General features: G+C 36.9%; 3 protein-coding genes and 1 long non-coding RNA gene across 4 annotated transcripts; 3 read left to right on the top strand and 1 right to left on the bottom strand.

Moving 5' to 3' along the window:
* Positions 1–406: 406 nt before the first annotated feature.
* LOC140796818 (vacuole membrane protein KMS1-like) lies at positions 407–8,386 on the bottom strand. The gene is made up of 8 exons (XM_073149948.1): positions 7,983–8,386; positions 7,171–7,382; positions 6,869–6,947; positions 4,471–4,776; positions 2,680–2,831; positions 1,586–1,702; positions 1,168–1,350; positions 407–971 (listed from the first exon to the last, which is right to left on the bottom strand). Exons 1-8 carry the CDS (start codon positions 8,044–8,046, stop codon positions 777–779), a joined length of 1,308 nt encoding a protein of 435 aa, XP_073006049.1. The 5' UTR covers positions 8,047–8,386; the 3' UTR covers positions 407–776.
* A 624-nt stretch (positions 8,387–9,010) lies between these two features.
* Positions 9,011–12,185, top strand: LOC140795908 (uncharacterized). The gene is made up of 3 exons (XR_012110391.1): positions 9,011–9,218; positions 11,062–11,422; positions 11,548–12,185. It is a non-coding gene; the product is annotated as an uncharacterized lncRNA (long non-coding RNA).
* Positions 12,186–12,439: 254 nt separating this feature from the next.
* LOC140795907 (photosystem I reaction center subunit II, chloroplastic-like) lies at positions 12,440–13,265 on the top strand. Its single transcript, XM_073148727.1, has one exon. It carries the CDS (start codon positions 12,498–12,500, stop codon positions 13,119–13,121), a length of 624 nt encoding a protein of 207 aa, XP_073004828.1. The 5' UTR covers positions 12,440–12,497; the 3' UTR covers positions 13,122–13,265.
* A 2,064-nt stretch (positions 13,266–15,329) lies between these two features.
* LOC140796338 (thermospermine synthase ACAULIS5-like) lies at positions 15,330–17,783 on the top strand. Its single transcript, XM_073149331.1, has 10 exons — positions 15,330–15,901; positions 16,045–16,111; positions 16,192–16,286; positions 16,373–16,475; positions 16,579–16,667; positions 16,756–16,912; positions 16,994–17,069; positions 17,174–17,232; positions 17,318–17,454; positions 17,536–17,783. The coding sequence occupies exons 1-10, from the start codon at positions 15,750–15,752 to the stop codon at positions 17,621–17,623; spliced, it is 1,023 nt and encodes a 340-aa protein (XP_073005432.1). The 5' UTR covers positions 15,330–15,749; the 3' UTR covers positions 17,624–17,783.
* Positions 17,784–18,331: the final 548 nt, after the last annotated feature.

Below are 18,331 nucleotides of genomic sequence, written 5' to 3'. Positions count from 1 at the left end.
ATAATTAGTCAAAAGTATGGGTGAGATGTTAATCATGTTATATACAAATTATAAAAAAAAAGGAGAGGGTTAGTTACAAAATCATCAAAATACAAGGTGTTAAAAGTGAACATATTTGCTTTGAATAGTATTTGGTAGCAAGTTATGAATATATAGAAAAAAAAAGACTAACTCACAGACATCCCTCCCTTGGAAGCAACCGCAAAAGATTTCATCAAGAATTAATTCACAAATACATTCTAAAAAAATTAATTCACAAAGGGATGGGGGTCCATAAACCATATTTTAGAATTTCACTCTCCACTATACTTGTTATGCCACTATCAAATCGAGTCATGTAAATGCTGTCATAGAAGTTTTAAGAAGGGATTGCATTATCAACAACTATTTATGAGATAAACACAAATTAGGATAAGAAAAGGACACTTTCCAATATGAACCTTCTTTTCGTCAAATGCAAGTAATTACGAACATCATGTTTACTTAAAAACAAATAACAGTCGAGCCTTTCAGCTTTTTCCACTCAGTTCCAAATAGGCAAATACATATCAACTTTTGCTAATTGCTAAGCACGAGAACACGCCTTGGAGCGCATCTGAGTGCAACCTACTGAATAAGTGGTGCAAGAGTAAGGTGAAAATATAATTTAGTCAATAGTTTACCCACTGTACACCATAATAATGTGGATGATTGATGGCATACCACTGCATTTTCTAATAACTAGCAATGGCTTCCACCAGAAGTTGACTGAAGTTTCAAAGAATTATCAGACTGAATCACATGTCAGTGGCACAATTTGAGTTAGGGATGGAATGTGCTTTTCCTGATAACTTGGTGGCCAACTCCAAGTCTTGTTGCTCCTTAAGATATCTCTGTGCGATAGACGTCACAATTTTAGCAAAGAAATTTACGAGCACAATCCATACCACAGTGTTCCAGATTGAAGCGAAGGACAAGGTCCACTGTTTTCCCTAGTGAAGAAATGCAAAGAGATGCTCAATTTGTATATTATGAGGCAAAGAAAAGAACTGAAGCCTAGCAATTACTACAAACATGTCAAGCAAACATGGAGACAATCCAGAGCCAACTTTGGGTCAATTACACAAGCCCCATAGAAATATTTTAGGTTTAACATATTTGCATGACCCTGAAAGCATGGTGTCCTACCTTCGCAGTTGTGGAAGATAAATGTGGGGATGGAGCTGATAAATACTTCTCCTGGGCCATGTGCAGTTTGGCAACTATAGTAGGAAGCATGGAAGAAAATCCAGGTATGTAACCTAGTAACCAGATCAACTTATTCACCAGTTCTAGGAGTTGGTTGTTACACAAAGCAATGATAAATATCGTCTGCAGCAGCAATCACATCAAAGAACAAAATAGATTAGTAACACCAACAACCTGAGATCCAGAAGAACTAATCCAGGAATCAAATGATTGTTCACTTGGAAAACTGCATATATAGTTTTATATACAAAGCGGGAAAATGTGGGTGCGCACATAATTAAAAGAAATTTCAGAACATGTAGCGTATTTCTTCTAGTGCAGGAAGTTGAAACAAGACAAAAGCTTTGTAAGAGAATACCTGTAGGTGAGTTTTAATAATTGCCTTTCCTATCAAAGTTGCGAGAAAAAACTCCCAGAACGGGATACCAAATTGTCCACACATGATGCCAGCAAGATCAAAGAGGGGATTTGGCACCTGATAATGGAATGAGATAAATAAAAGTTAGACCTGCCTAAGCAACTCAAGCATATCTTGAGTGAGTCGAGGAGCACCCATGCAGGCAAGGGCAATGCATATTGGTCCCATGTTGTTATGGTACATTAGCATGTTATCCCAAAAATGGGATACCACCCATCCACGTTAGATGACAACACAGTACCATGCCCTGCCACCATACTGCTGTCATAAAGCAGCATACAGAATAGTTGATACTTGGACATAATAAGAAAATTAAACATTATATAACACAAGTTAGGTGTTTATAAACAAAATTTCATTTAAGAGGCACAAAAAACATAGATTCACATTGCCAATAAGAGTGCATACAAAGACAGTTGCATAAGATGCAGCATATTCCTTTATGTTTCAGCTGAAAGCTGCAAAAAGCTACATTTACAAGTTTGAAAGAATGTAATCTCCCTTGCACAGACTAAAAGTGGAAGTGCCCAAAGTTCTTTGTAGTAGCTCTCCCAGAAAAGCCAAGGCTATTAACTTGCTATAATTTAAACATTTTCTAACCCCTTATATAGGACATCTTAGCAAGCCTTACCCGTCAAACTTTATTTAGCCTTCTTGTTCAGGACCTATAGATCCTTATCAGGCAAACTAATACAGTGAGAAGTTCCTATGGTTAATTAAATTGTTTGTTAATTTTAATTTAAGCCAAGCGATAAATGGATAAAATCATGCAGACATTATATTCCAGTTTTTGTTTTTGGTTTTGCGTTGTAAAAAGTATAGTTTTCTTCCCTTTATAATTGTATATGACCACTTATATTCCCCAGCAAAATAGTCTCACAGTAATTCAAGTTTTCAACTATCTCAGAAATAGTCCATTAATTGTTGGGAATATTATAAGGATAAGATGAAATACCATATCAGTAGTAACAAAATTAGCTTTACATATCAACTATACAAGTACTACTAAAACAACTATGGAAAAGATAACTGACCGAAGCAAGTAATAAAATAGTAAAGAAGTTGAGATGTTGTGAATGAGAAAGAAGCCAGCGCTTGGTTCGACTTAGGGTTCCAGATATTCGTTCATCCCCAGAAGAAGAATCAAGTTCCTCCACAGCTTCCAGTTTGCTTCCTGATAATTGTGCTGCCAAACATACTGACATTAACATATGAAATCTGCAGTATCTAACTAAAAAAATAAGCAAATAATCCTAGTATCCAAGAATCTTCAAAGAAGTAAGAAATCTGCCATCCTAAAGGTATAGTAAGAGAAAAACAGTTTGCCCAAAACTCAAAAAAAAATATAACTCTGCTGCTGCATGGTCCCCTGTTAGGTGACTTTTAAAATGGACTTACAATTATGTCATTGAGCCAAGTGAACTAAGCAGATTGGTGGCATACTGAGGTTGTGATATTCCTATTCCATTAATGTGAAATCTCACTTTCTTCCATGTTAGACAGGACTAAGTATACACAAGAATTAATAAAAGAGCATTCTAATGCATGAGGCTCCCAAATTTGGGTCTGAGGAGAGGGGGATGTCACAATCTTACCTTCATTTCTGAGGAGGCTATTTTCAAGACTTGAACCCATAATCTCTTAAATGCAAGGACTTACATATACACTAAGTAATGAGTACAATCATACAAGTATATTGACACTACATCCTAGGATAAGGGAAGGTGCCTCTTTTCCTTCACTTGGAACCATACCATTTTCCGATTTTTTTTTTTTGATAAAATTTTCCGAGAAATTGAAGGTATTGAAATAAACAATACCATATGGCTTCATCATGACAAAAGTGTAAAACAAGTAGCCTAGGATTATATCTCAGCGATATAAGGAAACAACTCATATAAAACAATAAAATTCAACAAAATATCTCTGTTTGCATTTACATACATACTGAAACAAACAAAGTGAGAAATTAGTGTAATCTAATAATTCATAGTACAAGTAATAAATTATCTTGGGTTGTTCTACACTTCTACGTATATGGATCTTTGAAGCATCAATCTTATTGCAGTAATATCTGTCTCAAATTTTAAGATGGAAATTAAATGGAAAACTATATTAAGCAATCATTTAATATCATAATACCCAACTAGAATAGTATAATTACAAATGAAATGAGATAGTATGATTAACAATTCTCCTTTACTGTTATTTTGTAGATGCCATTTTGCTTATTGTCTTTATATTTGTTTGCATGTGCATCCTGGGAAAAAACCAACATATGGATAGTTGGAAACTATATACGAAGATTGTAAGTTTGTAACGAACTTATGCCATTATCCCATTACTACTCTGAAAAGTAGAGAAAAGATTTGAAATTTATGAACCACTGGTTGAACTTCTATTATTTATTTATTATTATGTTTTGAAGGAAAAAACTTTTGTTAGATACTAGCATTAAGGTGCACAATACATTTAAATAATCAAATGATTTCAGAGCCTTACTGGCCTGTTTCTATGTCAATATGCATGTAAACCAAAAGAAACGTGAAGGGTGTTCTAGAACATGTGAAGGCTGATATAGCTGCCATAAGGATTTGCATAAGAAACGGAGCACATGACTTGTATGGTAGCCAATCCAGCTAGCAATTCTTGCTTTCAAGTTATGCTTAATAAATTTAGAAAATCTAAAAATAAACATGAATAAAGCAACTTAATCTTGAATCAGAAAATGTACATGGGAGGATCTTCTAGTTCCTTCTATCAAAATCAAAATGGAACATGCATATATGAATAAGCATTAATACATATAAGTATTTGAAATTAACCTGCTCTTGAGATAAAATAAGGAGGAAGCTCCCCAAGTGCAGTTCCAATGCCCCAAAGAATAGCTTCTAGCTGAATCTGGGGAAGTATTTTTCCAACTGAAATCCCAACGAGTGAACCAGGAGATGGCAGATATAAAGGAGGTCCAAATTCTAAACAATCTTTATCAAGCCAAGAAGGTCCTTTCTTCAGCTGTATGGTGTCATAGGGGGCAATTTTCAAATCAACTCGCCCACATTGTAGAGCTTTGATTGTGAAAAAGGCAATATGAGGGCCTAAATACATCACAAATGTGTGCAAACCAGACCCTGAAGAAAATTGTTTTATATTGATTAGTATTGGATTGCTTCAATATGTACTAGAATACTTGCTGTGTTAAGGTTGTGTACTAATACGTAAGGAAGCTCTTAAGACATTATAAACATGGATTTGGAAAACCTAGTTTGGTACAGTAACATCCTAACATGTGTGAGATGTCATTAATTAGATTAGCATGCTCGTCGAGCTTCATTGGAAGGAAAAATTACCAAGGCCCCTCAAAAAAGGGGATAATTCAGTAATGATGGCACAATTTTAGATAAAATAATAATGAACTAGTGTGAACATAGTTTTGAGACAGCTTAAGATATGCATTGTGAGGCTCAAAGAGTTTTAGTAAAAGAAAATGATATTAAGGAAAAAGTAAAGATTTATTTTCATACTTCACCTCATAAAACCATGAAGGTGTCTAAACTTTAAAAGTTTACAGCCATAGAGATAAAGCATGGATATAAAGCAGAGCAAAATTAGGTAGAATATTAGTTGAAGATTGAGGAACATTGACAGAAAGTGAAAATCGAAAATGTTAAAATACTGATGGTGCCCCTTAAAAGATGACACATAATTAAAAAGAACACTTATAATACCTATATATATATATGAACAAATAAACTGGGTAATATAAATTATTATGGAATGTCCTAAGAATCATACCGTTGAAACTGTGGGAGTTAGTAGTCACGCAAATGCTAGAATGCAAAATGAGTGTAACTAATCATCCATTTAGTCTTATTTCAGCCAATCACTGATAAAAGCTATCTACTCACTAAGACTATCGGCAAAGAATTATAGGGGTAAGCAGAAGTAAACTTGCATATGGTATTTATTCATTCACAGAATCTTATACTATGGCCCTAGGAAATTGCTGTGATTAAATTTTAGCAATAAAACGGTACCTAATAAACATATACTTGTTATCAAGGATGTATGTATATGACAGGGGTACATCTAACATAAATGTAACCACCGACAGAGAGAGAGGCTTTTTGTACAATAGGTTCCCTCTCCTACTGGGATTCACAAGACATGTTGATCTTCAAATAACCCAACATAATGAGTCAAATTCCTCTGGCCTATAAAAGGTCTCTGAATATGTTGACTATGCTTAAGAATTTAAATCATGTTAAAAGAAAAAAATGTGTTCAACTTGAGTTCTAAAATTTCTAAGGAGCTTTCAAGCATTTCCTCCGGGTCTATATTCTCAATGTCATTTATCTAATCCCACTTGGAACTTCTTATGCCCCAAAATTAACTGGCTTTAACTCTCTCGAAATGTTCCACAAGTGATGCACTTAAAAGCTAAAGTAATGTAGCTAGATCTTATACAGAAAATATCAAGTAAACAAACCAAAAGTCAGGAATGGAGGATGAAAATCTAGTAGTTCCATATAGTTTTAGACTTGGGATTATTAGTTTTTCTTTTCCGAATTTAATGTAGCAAATCACTTGGCGTCAGTTTCTCTAGCAATGAATAGTGTCAACAAATATTCATTATTATTTTTGGAGTCCTAAACAGTCTAGAATCTCTAGATTAGGGTTGATTAGGTTATCTAAAGAGTTGCAATTAGATTAAAAGTTTGTTTCCTTATGGAGTAGGTTAAAATTTACTTACAAAAGGCTATCATAGGCTCACATAACAGATGATGGATTTACGAAGAAGTTTCTTTGGGCCAGGATTTACCTATAGAAGGCTATCATAAGCTCAAATATGTAATGAACAGATGATGGGTTTATTCTTTGGGCCAGGTGTGTTGTGTTATCTTTCTTTCCCTCTCTTTCCTTTCCTTTCTTCCTCTCTATTATCTTTCTATCTAAAATATTACTCTCTCTTGTTCTCTTCCTCTTCTATCTTCTTTTCTTTTTATATTCATCTCTAATAGAAGGTCCACAATCGCATAGTAGGCCTCCTACTTTGTCCTACATCACAGGATAAATGGGAACTAGGAATTTAACACTAACTCTTCGACTGGAGGAATTAAGTTCTTGGGAAGTACATAATACTACACAAGCAGTTCAGGATCCTTTAATGTGAAGTGACAAATAGTCCATCATAGCATCCTCAGAAAAACTAACTTCACTTACCCAGTCCAATAGATGATGCCACACCAAGTGCCACCCACCACAATCCAAATCTGGCATAATGAAGGAACTCCACTAGATGCTACACAAAATACATAAACAAAGTGAGTAGCAAACAAGGATCCATTCGAACAACTTAAGAGGTGTACGAGAGCAGAAAATTGATAGATTTAATAGTGTGAACATGTGTCAAGATTACAATAGAAAAAGATGAGTTTCCATCCAGGTAAAAAAATTAATTGTCCTAATAGTTGTTAAAAATAAAAATAGACAATTGTCTGTGAAAAAAGAAGAATAGGTAATACCTTCTCATGAGGACCAGGGATGTTCATAAGCAGAAACCCAATAAGTATTGCCAAAATAACTATAGTTCTAAAGTAGCCACCTTTCCTTAGAACATATAGAAAAGATCTTTTCAAATATTGCACTGTGGCAAATATGAAAAGTTGCAACGTCTTGAATGGCTGAGTCATTAGTGTCAAGTTTTCTAGATCCAGCTGATGCTTTTCATGAAGTTCTGCAAAATAAAGTGAATCTCTTAAAGAAAAATCATTTTAATACTTTCAATTAGTACACACTTTTCCATTCTTGTTGTCATGTGCACCAAAATAAGTAACAATTTGGACCTATAAAATTTAGATTTCCATAAAGAAATAATCAAGTAGCAACTTGAATTTTATACAAAAATGTTGACTCCATAAAATACCTAACAACTCACTATGCCCCTATGATTTGTATTTGTATATATATATAATGTGAACTTTTACTTCTAGAGAATAGGTCCACAATCTCATTACCGTCTGATAAGTTGAGGTGAGACCAATTGACTACATTAACGAAAACCAACAAGCAATCTGCAGGTGATTATAATATCATCTGTTCGCATACAACTTCATGTTTTACCCTATCATCCAGGGAACTCCAATCAAGTATGCCACATCTGGCGCCAAAATCCAAAATGAATACTTACAAGCTAAAGATACCAGAGAGTCATAAAAACAGCATAACTAGCATCAAGAAAACAGATAAAGCTATGTACTCAGACTTATTTGCACAAATCAATACGTTTAAGAAAAGCAACAAATTACCACAGATCACCAGACGAAGAAGACCTTACCGGAGATCGAGAGATCCTCGTCCTTCAACGACGAGGGAGACGCCACCTCTCCTCCCAGCCCCATCCTTCATACACCAGATCGAAGCACCCGAACCCTAGACTCCCTTCGCGTGATCCCGGAACGGCAAGGAATCGCAGGACGGAGACACGATCTAGTGCGATCCAGTGGGGAAGGGAGGCGAACGCTTTTCTAGGGTTGTCGAGTCGGATCTAGGATCCACGAGACCGTCATTAAGGCGTAAAGCAAAGGGAGTGTACAAGAGAAGAGTCCCGGAGCTTTGGGAGAGAATAAAAAAAAGGAATCAAACGTTATTCCCGTTTACGGAAGCAGTTGATATGAAAGATTGGAAGCGAGAGATAGAGGAGAGAGGAGGTGTAGCCGTGTCGATAAATTCCGACGGTTTTTTTTCGCATAGACCCCTAAAAGTACTTTATTTTGCTATATATAACCCTTAGCATATGTTTAACATAGTTGCTATTGTGATTATAAAATAAAATTTTATCTTGCAAATTATGCCTTGTTTTGGGTGAACTGGTTAATAGAAAACTACCAAGTAGATAGAGCCAAAAAGATTTCAAGGTACAGGGTCGATAACACCATCACTATTCAAATCTTTTTCAATCTATTGGTAGACATGCCTGCGGATCTGAAAAGGCTATGAACATACGTTGCACTAGCACAGAGTTAACTCTTTACTAGTGAAATTTCCTGGAAAGAAGCCATCTTCCTCGTTCAGGATTGGTTCAATAATTTATTGTTGTTAGTGTTTGTTTTATTTTTTTTATTTACGAGGATTCCTAGAAAATTACGTGATGTCCGAGTACCATGAAACAGGGATAGAATGATTCGAAAACGATCTCAATTCTATTTGGCTTAATTTATATCAACGGAAATCAATTTAATCCGAACTTGTTTCCAAACCAATATATAATTATCTAAATTTTGTGCTAGTAGATCGGATCTTAACCTTCACAAAAGAATAGAAACCCGATCCATTAATACTCCTATGATCCCGATCCGAGAAGGCGACGAAAAAAAAGAAAGAAGAAACGAACGCGAGAGTTAGTAGGAGAAGGCCAAGGATTTCGAAGAAAGGTTGCGACTTGGGATAAGAAAGTGGTAGCGTAACCCTTCTCGATTTCTCCTTCAAATCTTATCCTCTGTTAGATGTTCCTCTCTTCGTGTTCTTCTTCCCCGGATTAGACCAAGTGCTCCCCTTCCTCCCGACCCAAGTTGTAAGTTTTTTCTTCTTTTTTTTGGCTTGGGCACAAGATTTATCAAATCCAAACTATTTTATTTAGTTGTAACGTTTCAGATGCTTGTGCTTTTGTAATTTTTGAATGATGGATTTGAGTTAGAATTGCCAATTTGTCTATCTTCTGTTAGAATTTTGTCACGTAACCTAGAAAAAGGTTGTAGATGATGTTTAGTAATGCGGGAGCCGAATTTGGATCAATTGCCAGCTTGACACCCAATTATGGGCTTGAGGGGTGCATAGAGGAAGTGAAGTACTTCTCAAATTAAGGTTCTTGGATATTTACTGCTACTTGCTATAAAAAATTTTGGTGTCAGGAAGTCAAAATGATGATCATATCTGGCTGTAGTATAATTGACTAGAGACTGTTTCCAAGAGGAAGGGAGAGTTTTTGCTTTTCTCCTTTTTGTAGCTTATCCACAGCAATGGAAGTAGGATTACAGAGAAATAAACATGGAGGGGGTGTGAAGATCACTACAGTGAAGGATTTATGAATCACTAAAGAGATCTTTTCAATATATGTTGCATATTGAGCAAAATTATGTGTACAATTGGACTGTTCAAACAACTAAAGAAATGTATGTAGACGCACACCTAAATAACTAAAATTATTTTTCTAATTGCAAAAGGTATCTCAGCTTGTGTAATGATCTTAGGACTTAAGTAGCATAATTTGTCATGAGGCCATAATTACATTACAGAAGTTACCTGAAGAAGGTATGATGATACATGAAAATCCCAGCTTAGAATAACTAATCTCAGATATTAATGCTTTAGTTAGACTGTTACAATGTCCTGAACATTCGTGACAGCTTTGCTGTACCCAACCACGTCGACATTTCATTCGTTCATTATGTGCCTATGTGGCTTTCCCTTTACGGCTGTACCCATTCTAGTTCTTTCCAAATTTGAAGGATTTGTATTGTAATTCTGAAGTCATTCTTCTGTTTCCATTTCTAGTTTCTTTCAACTTTTTTTTTTTTTGAGATTCATTTCTGAAGGGCTTGTGTTGTAACTTCTGAAGCCATTTTCATGAGAAGGCCATTTGTTCTGGTTATGGCTGCCCGCGTAATCGCATTTAGGAAACTCTTCCATAATTTATGTCCTGTTTTGCCTTCTCATCAATTGGTTGGTTGGAAAATATTAACTGTTGACATTTTGAGATCCTTTGTTTTCCTCATTGAATGGTTTTCCATTGAAATCTTTTGTTCTGCAAGCAAATCTATATTGCCTAGTGTCTTCATATTGGTTTCTTATGTCTTTACTCACTCTTTATGACAATTGGCATATGGTTATCATATCCTTAACCTAAACTTTTACTCCACTTTGTAAAGTGATTGAATAAATCACATGATCAACAATCAGATTCATGATCCAATCTGATTCGATGTCTTCAATTACGATCTGATACTTATCTTGACATGATCTCCAGAAAATTTCTAGATGATTTTCTTAGGCAAATGGATTGTGTCTTGACTCTTGTGGCACCAGTGAATTATCCATTCTGCGTAGATGGAGGGAAGCTAGACCTAGACAATATGCATATTGTTAGGGATCAACTTGCTTGCCGTTACCATCATTTTTGTCTAACATAAGATATTCATTAGTTACACTAATATCTGCAAAAATTTTGTATCACATCATATGCTCCTTTCTAGTTCCTGGCCAAATTCGATTTCCTTCTACCTTTAGATTTGACATAAATGAGTAGAAGTCATGAAATCTTGTATTAGTATTTATCATAATCATATTGATAGTTTTTGCATGTGTTGTTATGGTGCTTGCCTACATTTGATATTTAAGCTTTGTTTCCCCCTTTATAGATGGCAGAAACTACAACTTTGAATGAGAATGATGATACTGTGGATGATGTAGTTGATATGGGAAGTGTCTCTGCTGCCAGTCTGGACAGAGAAGCTTGAAGAAAGATTTATCAAGATCATGGAAGATAAGGTTATCAAGGGGACTACAGCAGAATCAACATTCTCAAAATCTGTATGGCTTCATATACGAGAAGTTTTCAATGCACAAGGTTGAAAAAGTTACAGCGACATCCAATTGAGAAACAAATTTAACCAACTAAGAATCCGGCAGAAGGAATTCTCCAAATTGATAAAGGAGGCTGGAATTAATTATAACTCAGTAAGTGGCACTGGAACTGCATCTGAGGTGGTCTGGCAGAAGGTAACAAATTTGCTTTCAAACAGCAAGGAACATCTTAAATTCTAAATGCATCAATATTGTACTTATTCAATTCTTAGCTTTTTGTTAACTAGTTGAGATAACAAGGTCAACTTACTGCTATGTAGGTGAAGAAATCTGCAAGAAAAATGTATAAGAAAGGTTGTCCATTTTTCAATAAACTGTCTCATGTATGAGGATGCAACACTGAGCGCGGCTCCAATTTGCAATATGCAACCGGGAGTGCACATGAGATTGAAAACTTGAACATGTCAACATCTTTCAGTGGCCAATCTGATGGTGTAGGGACTCCACATACAGATTTAAGCCCATCAAGCTCAAATCGAGGAAAAGAACAAATGTTTCTGCTGCTTTGATCAGTGCACTAACTGCCTACGCCAATCATTCGAAGAAAAAGGGTGGTTTCATGGGGATAAACATGAAGATCATGTCGTCTGGTTTTGATCTGAAGCCAGACAGTCCTTGAAAGATGCTTATAAAAGAGAGCATATGAACATTGAATGCTCTTGCGGACATAGATGGAGCAACTTATGCAAAGGCGGTAGCAAGATTTCATGATGATCAGCTATGGATGGAGCTGTTTCTGGAGATGCCTATGGAGAGAAGAAAGGAATGGGTGCTAAATTTGAAGTGATTCTGGATACTTGGTTGCTTTTCTGCCATAAGAGGCATTGTATTTCGACACATTCATATTTAATTTGTCATATTGATTATGGCCAAAATATATGGGATTCTTTTTTTCCAAGATGAATGCTCGAATGAGTGAAAAATATCTAGCTTCTCAATTACATAGTTTGGAATGTGGCATATCCCCATTGGTTCACACTATCCAATAGTAGCAAATTCATACAATTTGGTCTTTCAGAGAATCCTACTCCCTCCACTTGTTCAAGGAGCGTATCAAAACACTCTCTCCCATTGGTCGAACCATATCACCTTATCCAATCCCCACCCTCCCAAATCCAACAATCCAATGACACATGAAAACTTTCAAAACCCCTCGTCTTCCGCTCTTGCACCAATTCACACACTCTACTACCCCAACAACTCCCCCACAATGGCCATGGCAATCCCCACCACCCTCTCCACGCCCAAAACCACCACCTCTCCCTCCCTCCTCCGCCCCTGGAAGCCATCGCCTCGTCTCCTCCCCCTCTCCCCCTCCTCCCGCCCCGCCGCCGCGAACGCATTCAGAATCTCCGCCACCGCCGACAAGCCCACGTCCACTGTTGAGCCCGAAGCCCCCGTCGGCTTCACCCCGCCGCAACTAGACCCCAACACCCCCTCCCCGATATTCGCCGGCAGCACCGGCGGCCTCCTCCGCAAGGCGCAGGTCGAAGAATTCTATGTGATCACATGGAGCTCCCCGAAGGAGCAAGTCTTCGAGATGCCGACCGGCGGCGCCGCCATAATGCGAGAGGGGCCGAACTTGCTAAAGTTGGCAAGAAAAGAGCAGTGCCTTGCGCTTGGGACAAGGTTGCGCTCTAAGTACAAGATAAACTACCAGTTCTATAGGGTATTCCCTAATGGGGAAGTACAGTACTTGCACCCTAAGGATGGGGTTTACCCGGAGAAGGTCAACCCGGGGAGGCAGGGAGTGGGCCAGAACTTTAGGTCAATTGGGAAGAATGTTAGTCCCATAGAGGTTAAGTTTACCGGCAAGCAGGTGTTTGACCTATGAGGTGGATGCATGCATGGGAGATTGTTAAATTGTAACGTGAGATGGTTGTCTTTTAGATTTTCGTGTGTGAGTGAGTGTGCTAAAATGTGTATTTATTGGTTTGATTTCATGTGTTATATGGTATATTTGTCGGTTGCCATTCTAGTTGTACACGGCCAATCATAAGATTGCGATGCATGATCTATGACTTTATGAGTTACCTGCCAACTCTTTAGGTATTGTTCTCGGACAGCCAAAGAGGTTAGGATTGACTCTTATTACTGAGGAAATTGTTAGATAATTTGATGACTTAGCTCAACTGTTTGAATTAACTCGGTATTCAAACCTAGTTTATAATTCAACGGTGTGATTGGTTTGAATGCACAGCGAGATAACTTGGAATAATATCTCAATAATATTTAATTCGAAATAATAGTTTAAGAATGAACACGGACTAAATTCTAGATTAAGCGGCTAAGTGTATTAGCTAAAAGTTTAGTGAGTCATAAGTTTCTTTATATTATAGAGGATTAGTTCTTTATCTAGCTCAGCCTTTTCGCTCTTAAATAATAAAAAAAAGGTATTCTCGAGTTTAAATTTCAACGGCATTAGTTTAAATATAGTATTGTTAAATAAGCTGTCATTTCTTTTAAACAAAATTTGGGATATAAACATATAATTTTAGGCCAGATTAATTTATATTTTTTTTAATTTATAATTTTTTTACGGATAAAAAAAATTGAGTGTTTCTTATCGCAACCATTTTTTCTTATTCTTAAATTTGATCCTTACGACTTTTAAGATACATATAAATGTCATTTTTAAACGAAGTTGCATTTACCTAGTTAATTAATAGGGAAAGTGCAAAGTTGGTGGCAATATGGGTAGCAAGGCAATAATTAAGTATATATATGTATATAGAATTAGAATATAGTACATTTGCATATCTACAAATACTACCAAATGTTTTGACCAATTAGATGAGAAAAAAGAATGATTAAATTCTCAATGCTTTGGCTTCTTTCTATACAGAGCTTTTCAAGCAATCAACACAAATACCACTAAGGTACATGCTACTAAAAATTGGCTATCATGGTATGGCAGTCCCTTTTGGGAGGTATATGATTCATCATGGTGTATGTTCTCCACTTCACGAAAGCAAAAAACTAGTAATGATTCATAGTAGTTGATGCTAATTATACTTGTCAATTGCTCCTTTAATTTTGTTCCCCTTGAAAGGCATTCTAACAGAGGTGGTTTAAAAATACTAATCAGATTATTAAGGCTAGATACATTTTACTCTCATATATTTCTTACTTATATCATTAAGCCCTCATCAATTTTGACTACAGTAGCACAGTAATTTTTCTAACATCTTAACTTTTAACATAGAAACGATATATTTAGGATTTACTCTTTAATGATGTCATGCTTTGAGAGAATTGATGTCATGAGCAATGGAGGAAGATCTTCTCTCTAATGGGGAGTTAGATTGGGTGCATGCAAGAGAGTGGTGGTGGTGATGGTAGTGGAGGAGGGAAAGGGTTAGATAATGGCGATGTATGAATCTATGATTAATGGTGGCACGCGCCAAACCTCGGCACGCCTGATCTGATATAAGTTATATATAACATTATTGAAATAGATTTTTAATTTAATTTAATTTAATTTTCCTTTTTCCTTGTCTTCTCCTAATTGGCAAATGGCAATAGTGATGATGGCCGATGGGCACGCCCACCCCATCATCCACCTCCCATCCATTGCTGCCCTTCAACCAAGACAAATGGAATTATTATTTGAGATGGGGTTTTTCTCATCATGCGAAGGCAATCATGCATCATCATCAGCAGCAGCAGCACCACGTACATGCATCAAGGCATGGAGGGAAATAAATGTGCTCTGGTCGGCGAGTTATTTCGGAGACATCGCCGAGTTAATTGTAACGTATTTAGAGAAATTCTTTATTTGTTAGGATAATATTACGTTGTAAATAAGAATTATAGAAAATAATTTCTATAGAAAAACTGAATGCTTTGAAACAGATACGAAATATTAAATTAATACATGGATCATGCTGGTTAAAAGTTAAATATAAAAGAAAAAAAAATAGTATAATTATTTATGAACCCAGATTTTTTTGTTTTCATTTTACCGAGGAATTGGTCCGAAATCAAATCATCGGCCATGGATACCAGCATCAAGTTCATGGGTCATCCTAGCCATCATCACGACCACATAACTCCCCCAAGAAATCCTCGCCCACGCGCATAACTCCCCGCCTCGTATCGTCCTCAAAATTCGTGCTCCATCCCTCCCCCACCCTCCTAAATCCCATGCACGCACGTTTCCCTCCCTCCCTCCCCCGCTTCTTATTCCTCGAAGCTATCATTTCCAGGGTTCAAATTGCAATTTTATACGATCTCTTTTGTAACTCCCTTTTTAACTTCTTCTAGAGCAATCAAGTATCTTCCTACTCCAAGGAAGATTTGCTTGCAAGGATCCAATCTCAGTTCTCAAAGCCCAAAGGGTTGGAATCATACAGCCTCATCGATTCCTCTGCCAACTCCACTTCCCCTGTTTCGCTTATATATACAAGCTCACCCATGTCTCCAAGCTTCACTACTTCTCTGTTCAAACACAGCAACTCTAATGGGTGACATATCGAGCTCTAATGGCAGTGGCAATGGCAACGGCAATGGCAATGGAAGTGGTGGTGGAGTGCAGGGAGAGACAAGGAGGAAGAGTTGTTGGTACGAGGAGGAGATCGAGGAGAACTTGAGATGGTGCTTTGCTCTCAATAGGTACTAATCTAGCATGAAAATAATCTTCTTTCTTAAAAAAAAAATAAAGTTGGATCTTTTTTGAATAAGCTGCCAAACTTTTACATAGCTTGAACAACTTTTTGTTAGTTTAATTCGAAAAATTAATCATTTCTATTCTGCAGCATATTGCACACGGGGACTAGTCAGTACCAGGATATAGCTCTGCTCGACACGAAGCCATTTGGGAAGGTTAGAACTGGATTAAAAACCTCTTCTTCTTTTTTGGTTCCATGATAAGAATCCTAATGCGATGGCATCTAACTTTGCAGGCATTGATCATTGATGGAAAGCTACAGAGTGCAGAGATAGATGAGTTCATCTATCACGAGTCTCTTGTTCATCCAGCTCTCCTCCACCACCCAAAGTATTATACAGTATTTGCATCGCATTGGTTTTTAATTGTACTTAAAGTTTTGTAAATGTAACATTGCATGTAACCTTCCATTGCAGCCCAAAGACGGTGTTCATCATGGGTGGGGGTGAGGGTTCCACTGCAAGAGAAATCCTCAGGAATAGGAGTGTAGAGAGAGTGGTCATGTGTGACATTGATAAGGTAAAAGCAACCTCTCTATCTTACCCAAGATGGCATCTTTCCCTTGCATGATATGTTTTCATTCAAGACCCATTTCAAAGTTTACACTGTTTTCTTGTGGCAGGAAGTGGTGGACTTTTGCAAGTCGCACCTGGTTGCCAATAAAGAAGCATTCTTCGATTCAAGGCTCCACCTTGTCATCAATGATGCTAGGTAGCCCTTGGCCTTAGTCTAAAACTAAGGATATTTCCATTGGCAGGCAGTACTTACTACTAATAATTTCATCTGTATCTTGCAACAGAGCTGAACTTGAGAAGAGTAAAGAACAATTTGACGTGATCATTGGAGACTTAGCTGATCCAATTGAAGGTGGCCCTTGCTACCAACTGTACACCAAATCCTTCTACGAGTCGACGGTGAAGCCGCGGCTCACCGGCGATGGCATCTTTGTCACTCAAGTGTGTGGCCACTTACTCATCTCTGATATAAACATTTAAACAAATATAATGCTAGATGTTCTCTTCTTCTATTTTCTCCAGGCAGGGCCAGCAGGGATCTTCTCACACACAGAGGTGTTCTCTTGCATCTACAACACTTTACGACACGTATTCAGATGTGTGTATAGTTGAGAGAAACAATAATATGATCATGAAATATTTGCTTACTATATGTATAACTTTTAATGATAACAAAGTTGTTTTCTATTCATTGGTGTATAGATGTCGTGCCTTATTCAGCTCATATCCCTTCCTATGCTGATACTTGGGGCTGGGTCATGGTAAGATGTTTATTTGTCAACAGCGAATATAAATATATTCACATGCCATGATCAAAAGTTTTGAGGCTAAGGATTTATTCATCAGGCATCAGATTCTCCGTTTACTCTCGACGCAGAGGAGTTCGACGTGAGGATCAGGCAAAGGATCAACGGCGAAAATCGGTATCTCGACGGCAAGACCTTCGCATCGGCCTCGATTTTGAGCAAAACTGTTCGGAAATCGTAAGACTTGTTGTTGATCTTTCTTTAATCAGTTTGCTTTGTTCCTTGGGATTATAATCCAAACATAGCTTTTGTTATCAGGCTAGCAAAGGAAACAGAGGTGTACACAGAGGGCAAAGCCAAGTTCATCTATGGACATGGCACCTGCTACAAGTTGTTGTCAGCTTAATGAAGTCTTGCAGATGAGAGTGAAGAGGTCGATGGAGATGAAGAAAGATTTGATAACTGAAGTCTTTCTTCTAGTTATGTAGCCAAAGTTTGTATTCTACGAATAACACTCACAACTACTTGTCTTTCTATTTGGCAATGAAATTTTTCGTTCTATTAAAGTGTGGGCTCCTCTGTTTTTCTTAAAGAAACTAAGATTTAAGTTTGCATATAACACCCTAAATTTAAGCAATTCTTCAGTTCTTTCCCAGCATTTCACTATTTGCAATTCGAACCATGGATTTTTCCACAAATTAAGCAAACAACACCCTGGGTTGGGCTAGGCATACTTTCAGGAAGGAAGGAGGGATTATTATTTATTGAAAATTTATAAAATATTCCTAATATTTATAAATGCATGTAAGTGATGAATGAAAGTACCCATCTTTATTTTTATTTTTAGAATGTAAAATATTTATCAATGATTTGTCTCTCGTATAAAAGGAAGATTGGCCTTTGAACCATCTTAAGCAATTCAAATAAGGGTAAATAGTCTTTTTTATAATCCAATTTCAGTTTTAATCATAATTTATTAGATTTTGACAGTTAATAATTTTATCTACTCCCCATCTTCATTTATTTCCCCCGCCCTCCGTTGCCGATGTTGTCCTCCCTATTGAAGGCAGTTCCGCCACCACACCATCCACCACACCGAATTGCCTCTATCTTT

This window comes from Typha latifolia, chromosome 10, assembly GCF_019914945.1.
Source record: "Typha latifolia isolate L0001 chromosome 10, TyphaL0001v2, whole genome shotgun sequence".
Taxonomy (NCBI): Eukaryota; Viridiplantae; Streptophyta; class Magnoliopsida; order Poales; family Typhaceae; genus Typha; species Typha latifolia.
This window is presented reverse-complemented; position numbering and strand designations above follow the sequence as displayed.

Coding starts and splice junctions, on each gene's coding strand:
- LOC140796818 (XM_073149948.1), bottom strand. CDS start 8,046: ATGGGGCTGGGAGGAGAGGTGGCGTCTCCCTCGTCGTTGAAGGACGAG. Junction 7,383..7,982: donor CGAGGATCTCTCGATCTCCG/GTAAGGTCTTCT, acceptor TTTATTTTGCAG/AACTTCATGAAAAGCATCAG. Junction 4,777..6,868: donor GGCATCATCTATTGGACTGG/GTAAGTGAAGTT, acceptor AATTTTCTTCAG/GGTCTGGTTTGCACACATTT.
- LOC140795907 (XM_073148727.1), top strand. CDS start 12,498: ATGGCCATGGCAATCCCCACCACCCTCTCCACGCCCAAAACCACCACC.
- LOC140796338 (XM_073149331.1), top strand. CDS start 15,750: ATGGGTGACATATCGAGCTCTAATGGCAGTGGCAATGGCAACGGCAAT. Junction 16,476..16,578: donor TCATGTGTGACATTGATAAG/GTAAAAGCAACC, acceptor TTCTTGTGGCAG/GAAGTGGTGGACTTTTGCAA. Junction 16,913..16,993: donor ATGGCATCTTTGTCACTCAA/GTGTGTGGCCAC, acceptor TATTTTCTCCAG/GCAGGGCCAGCAGGGATCTT.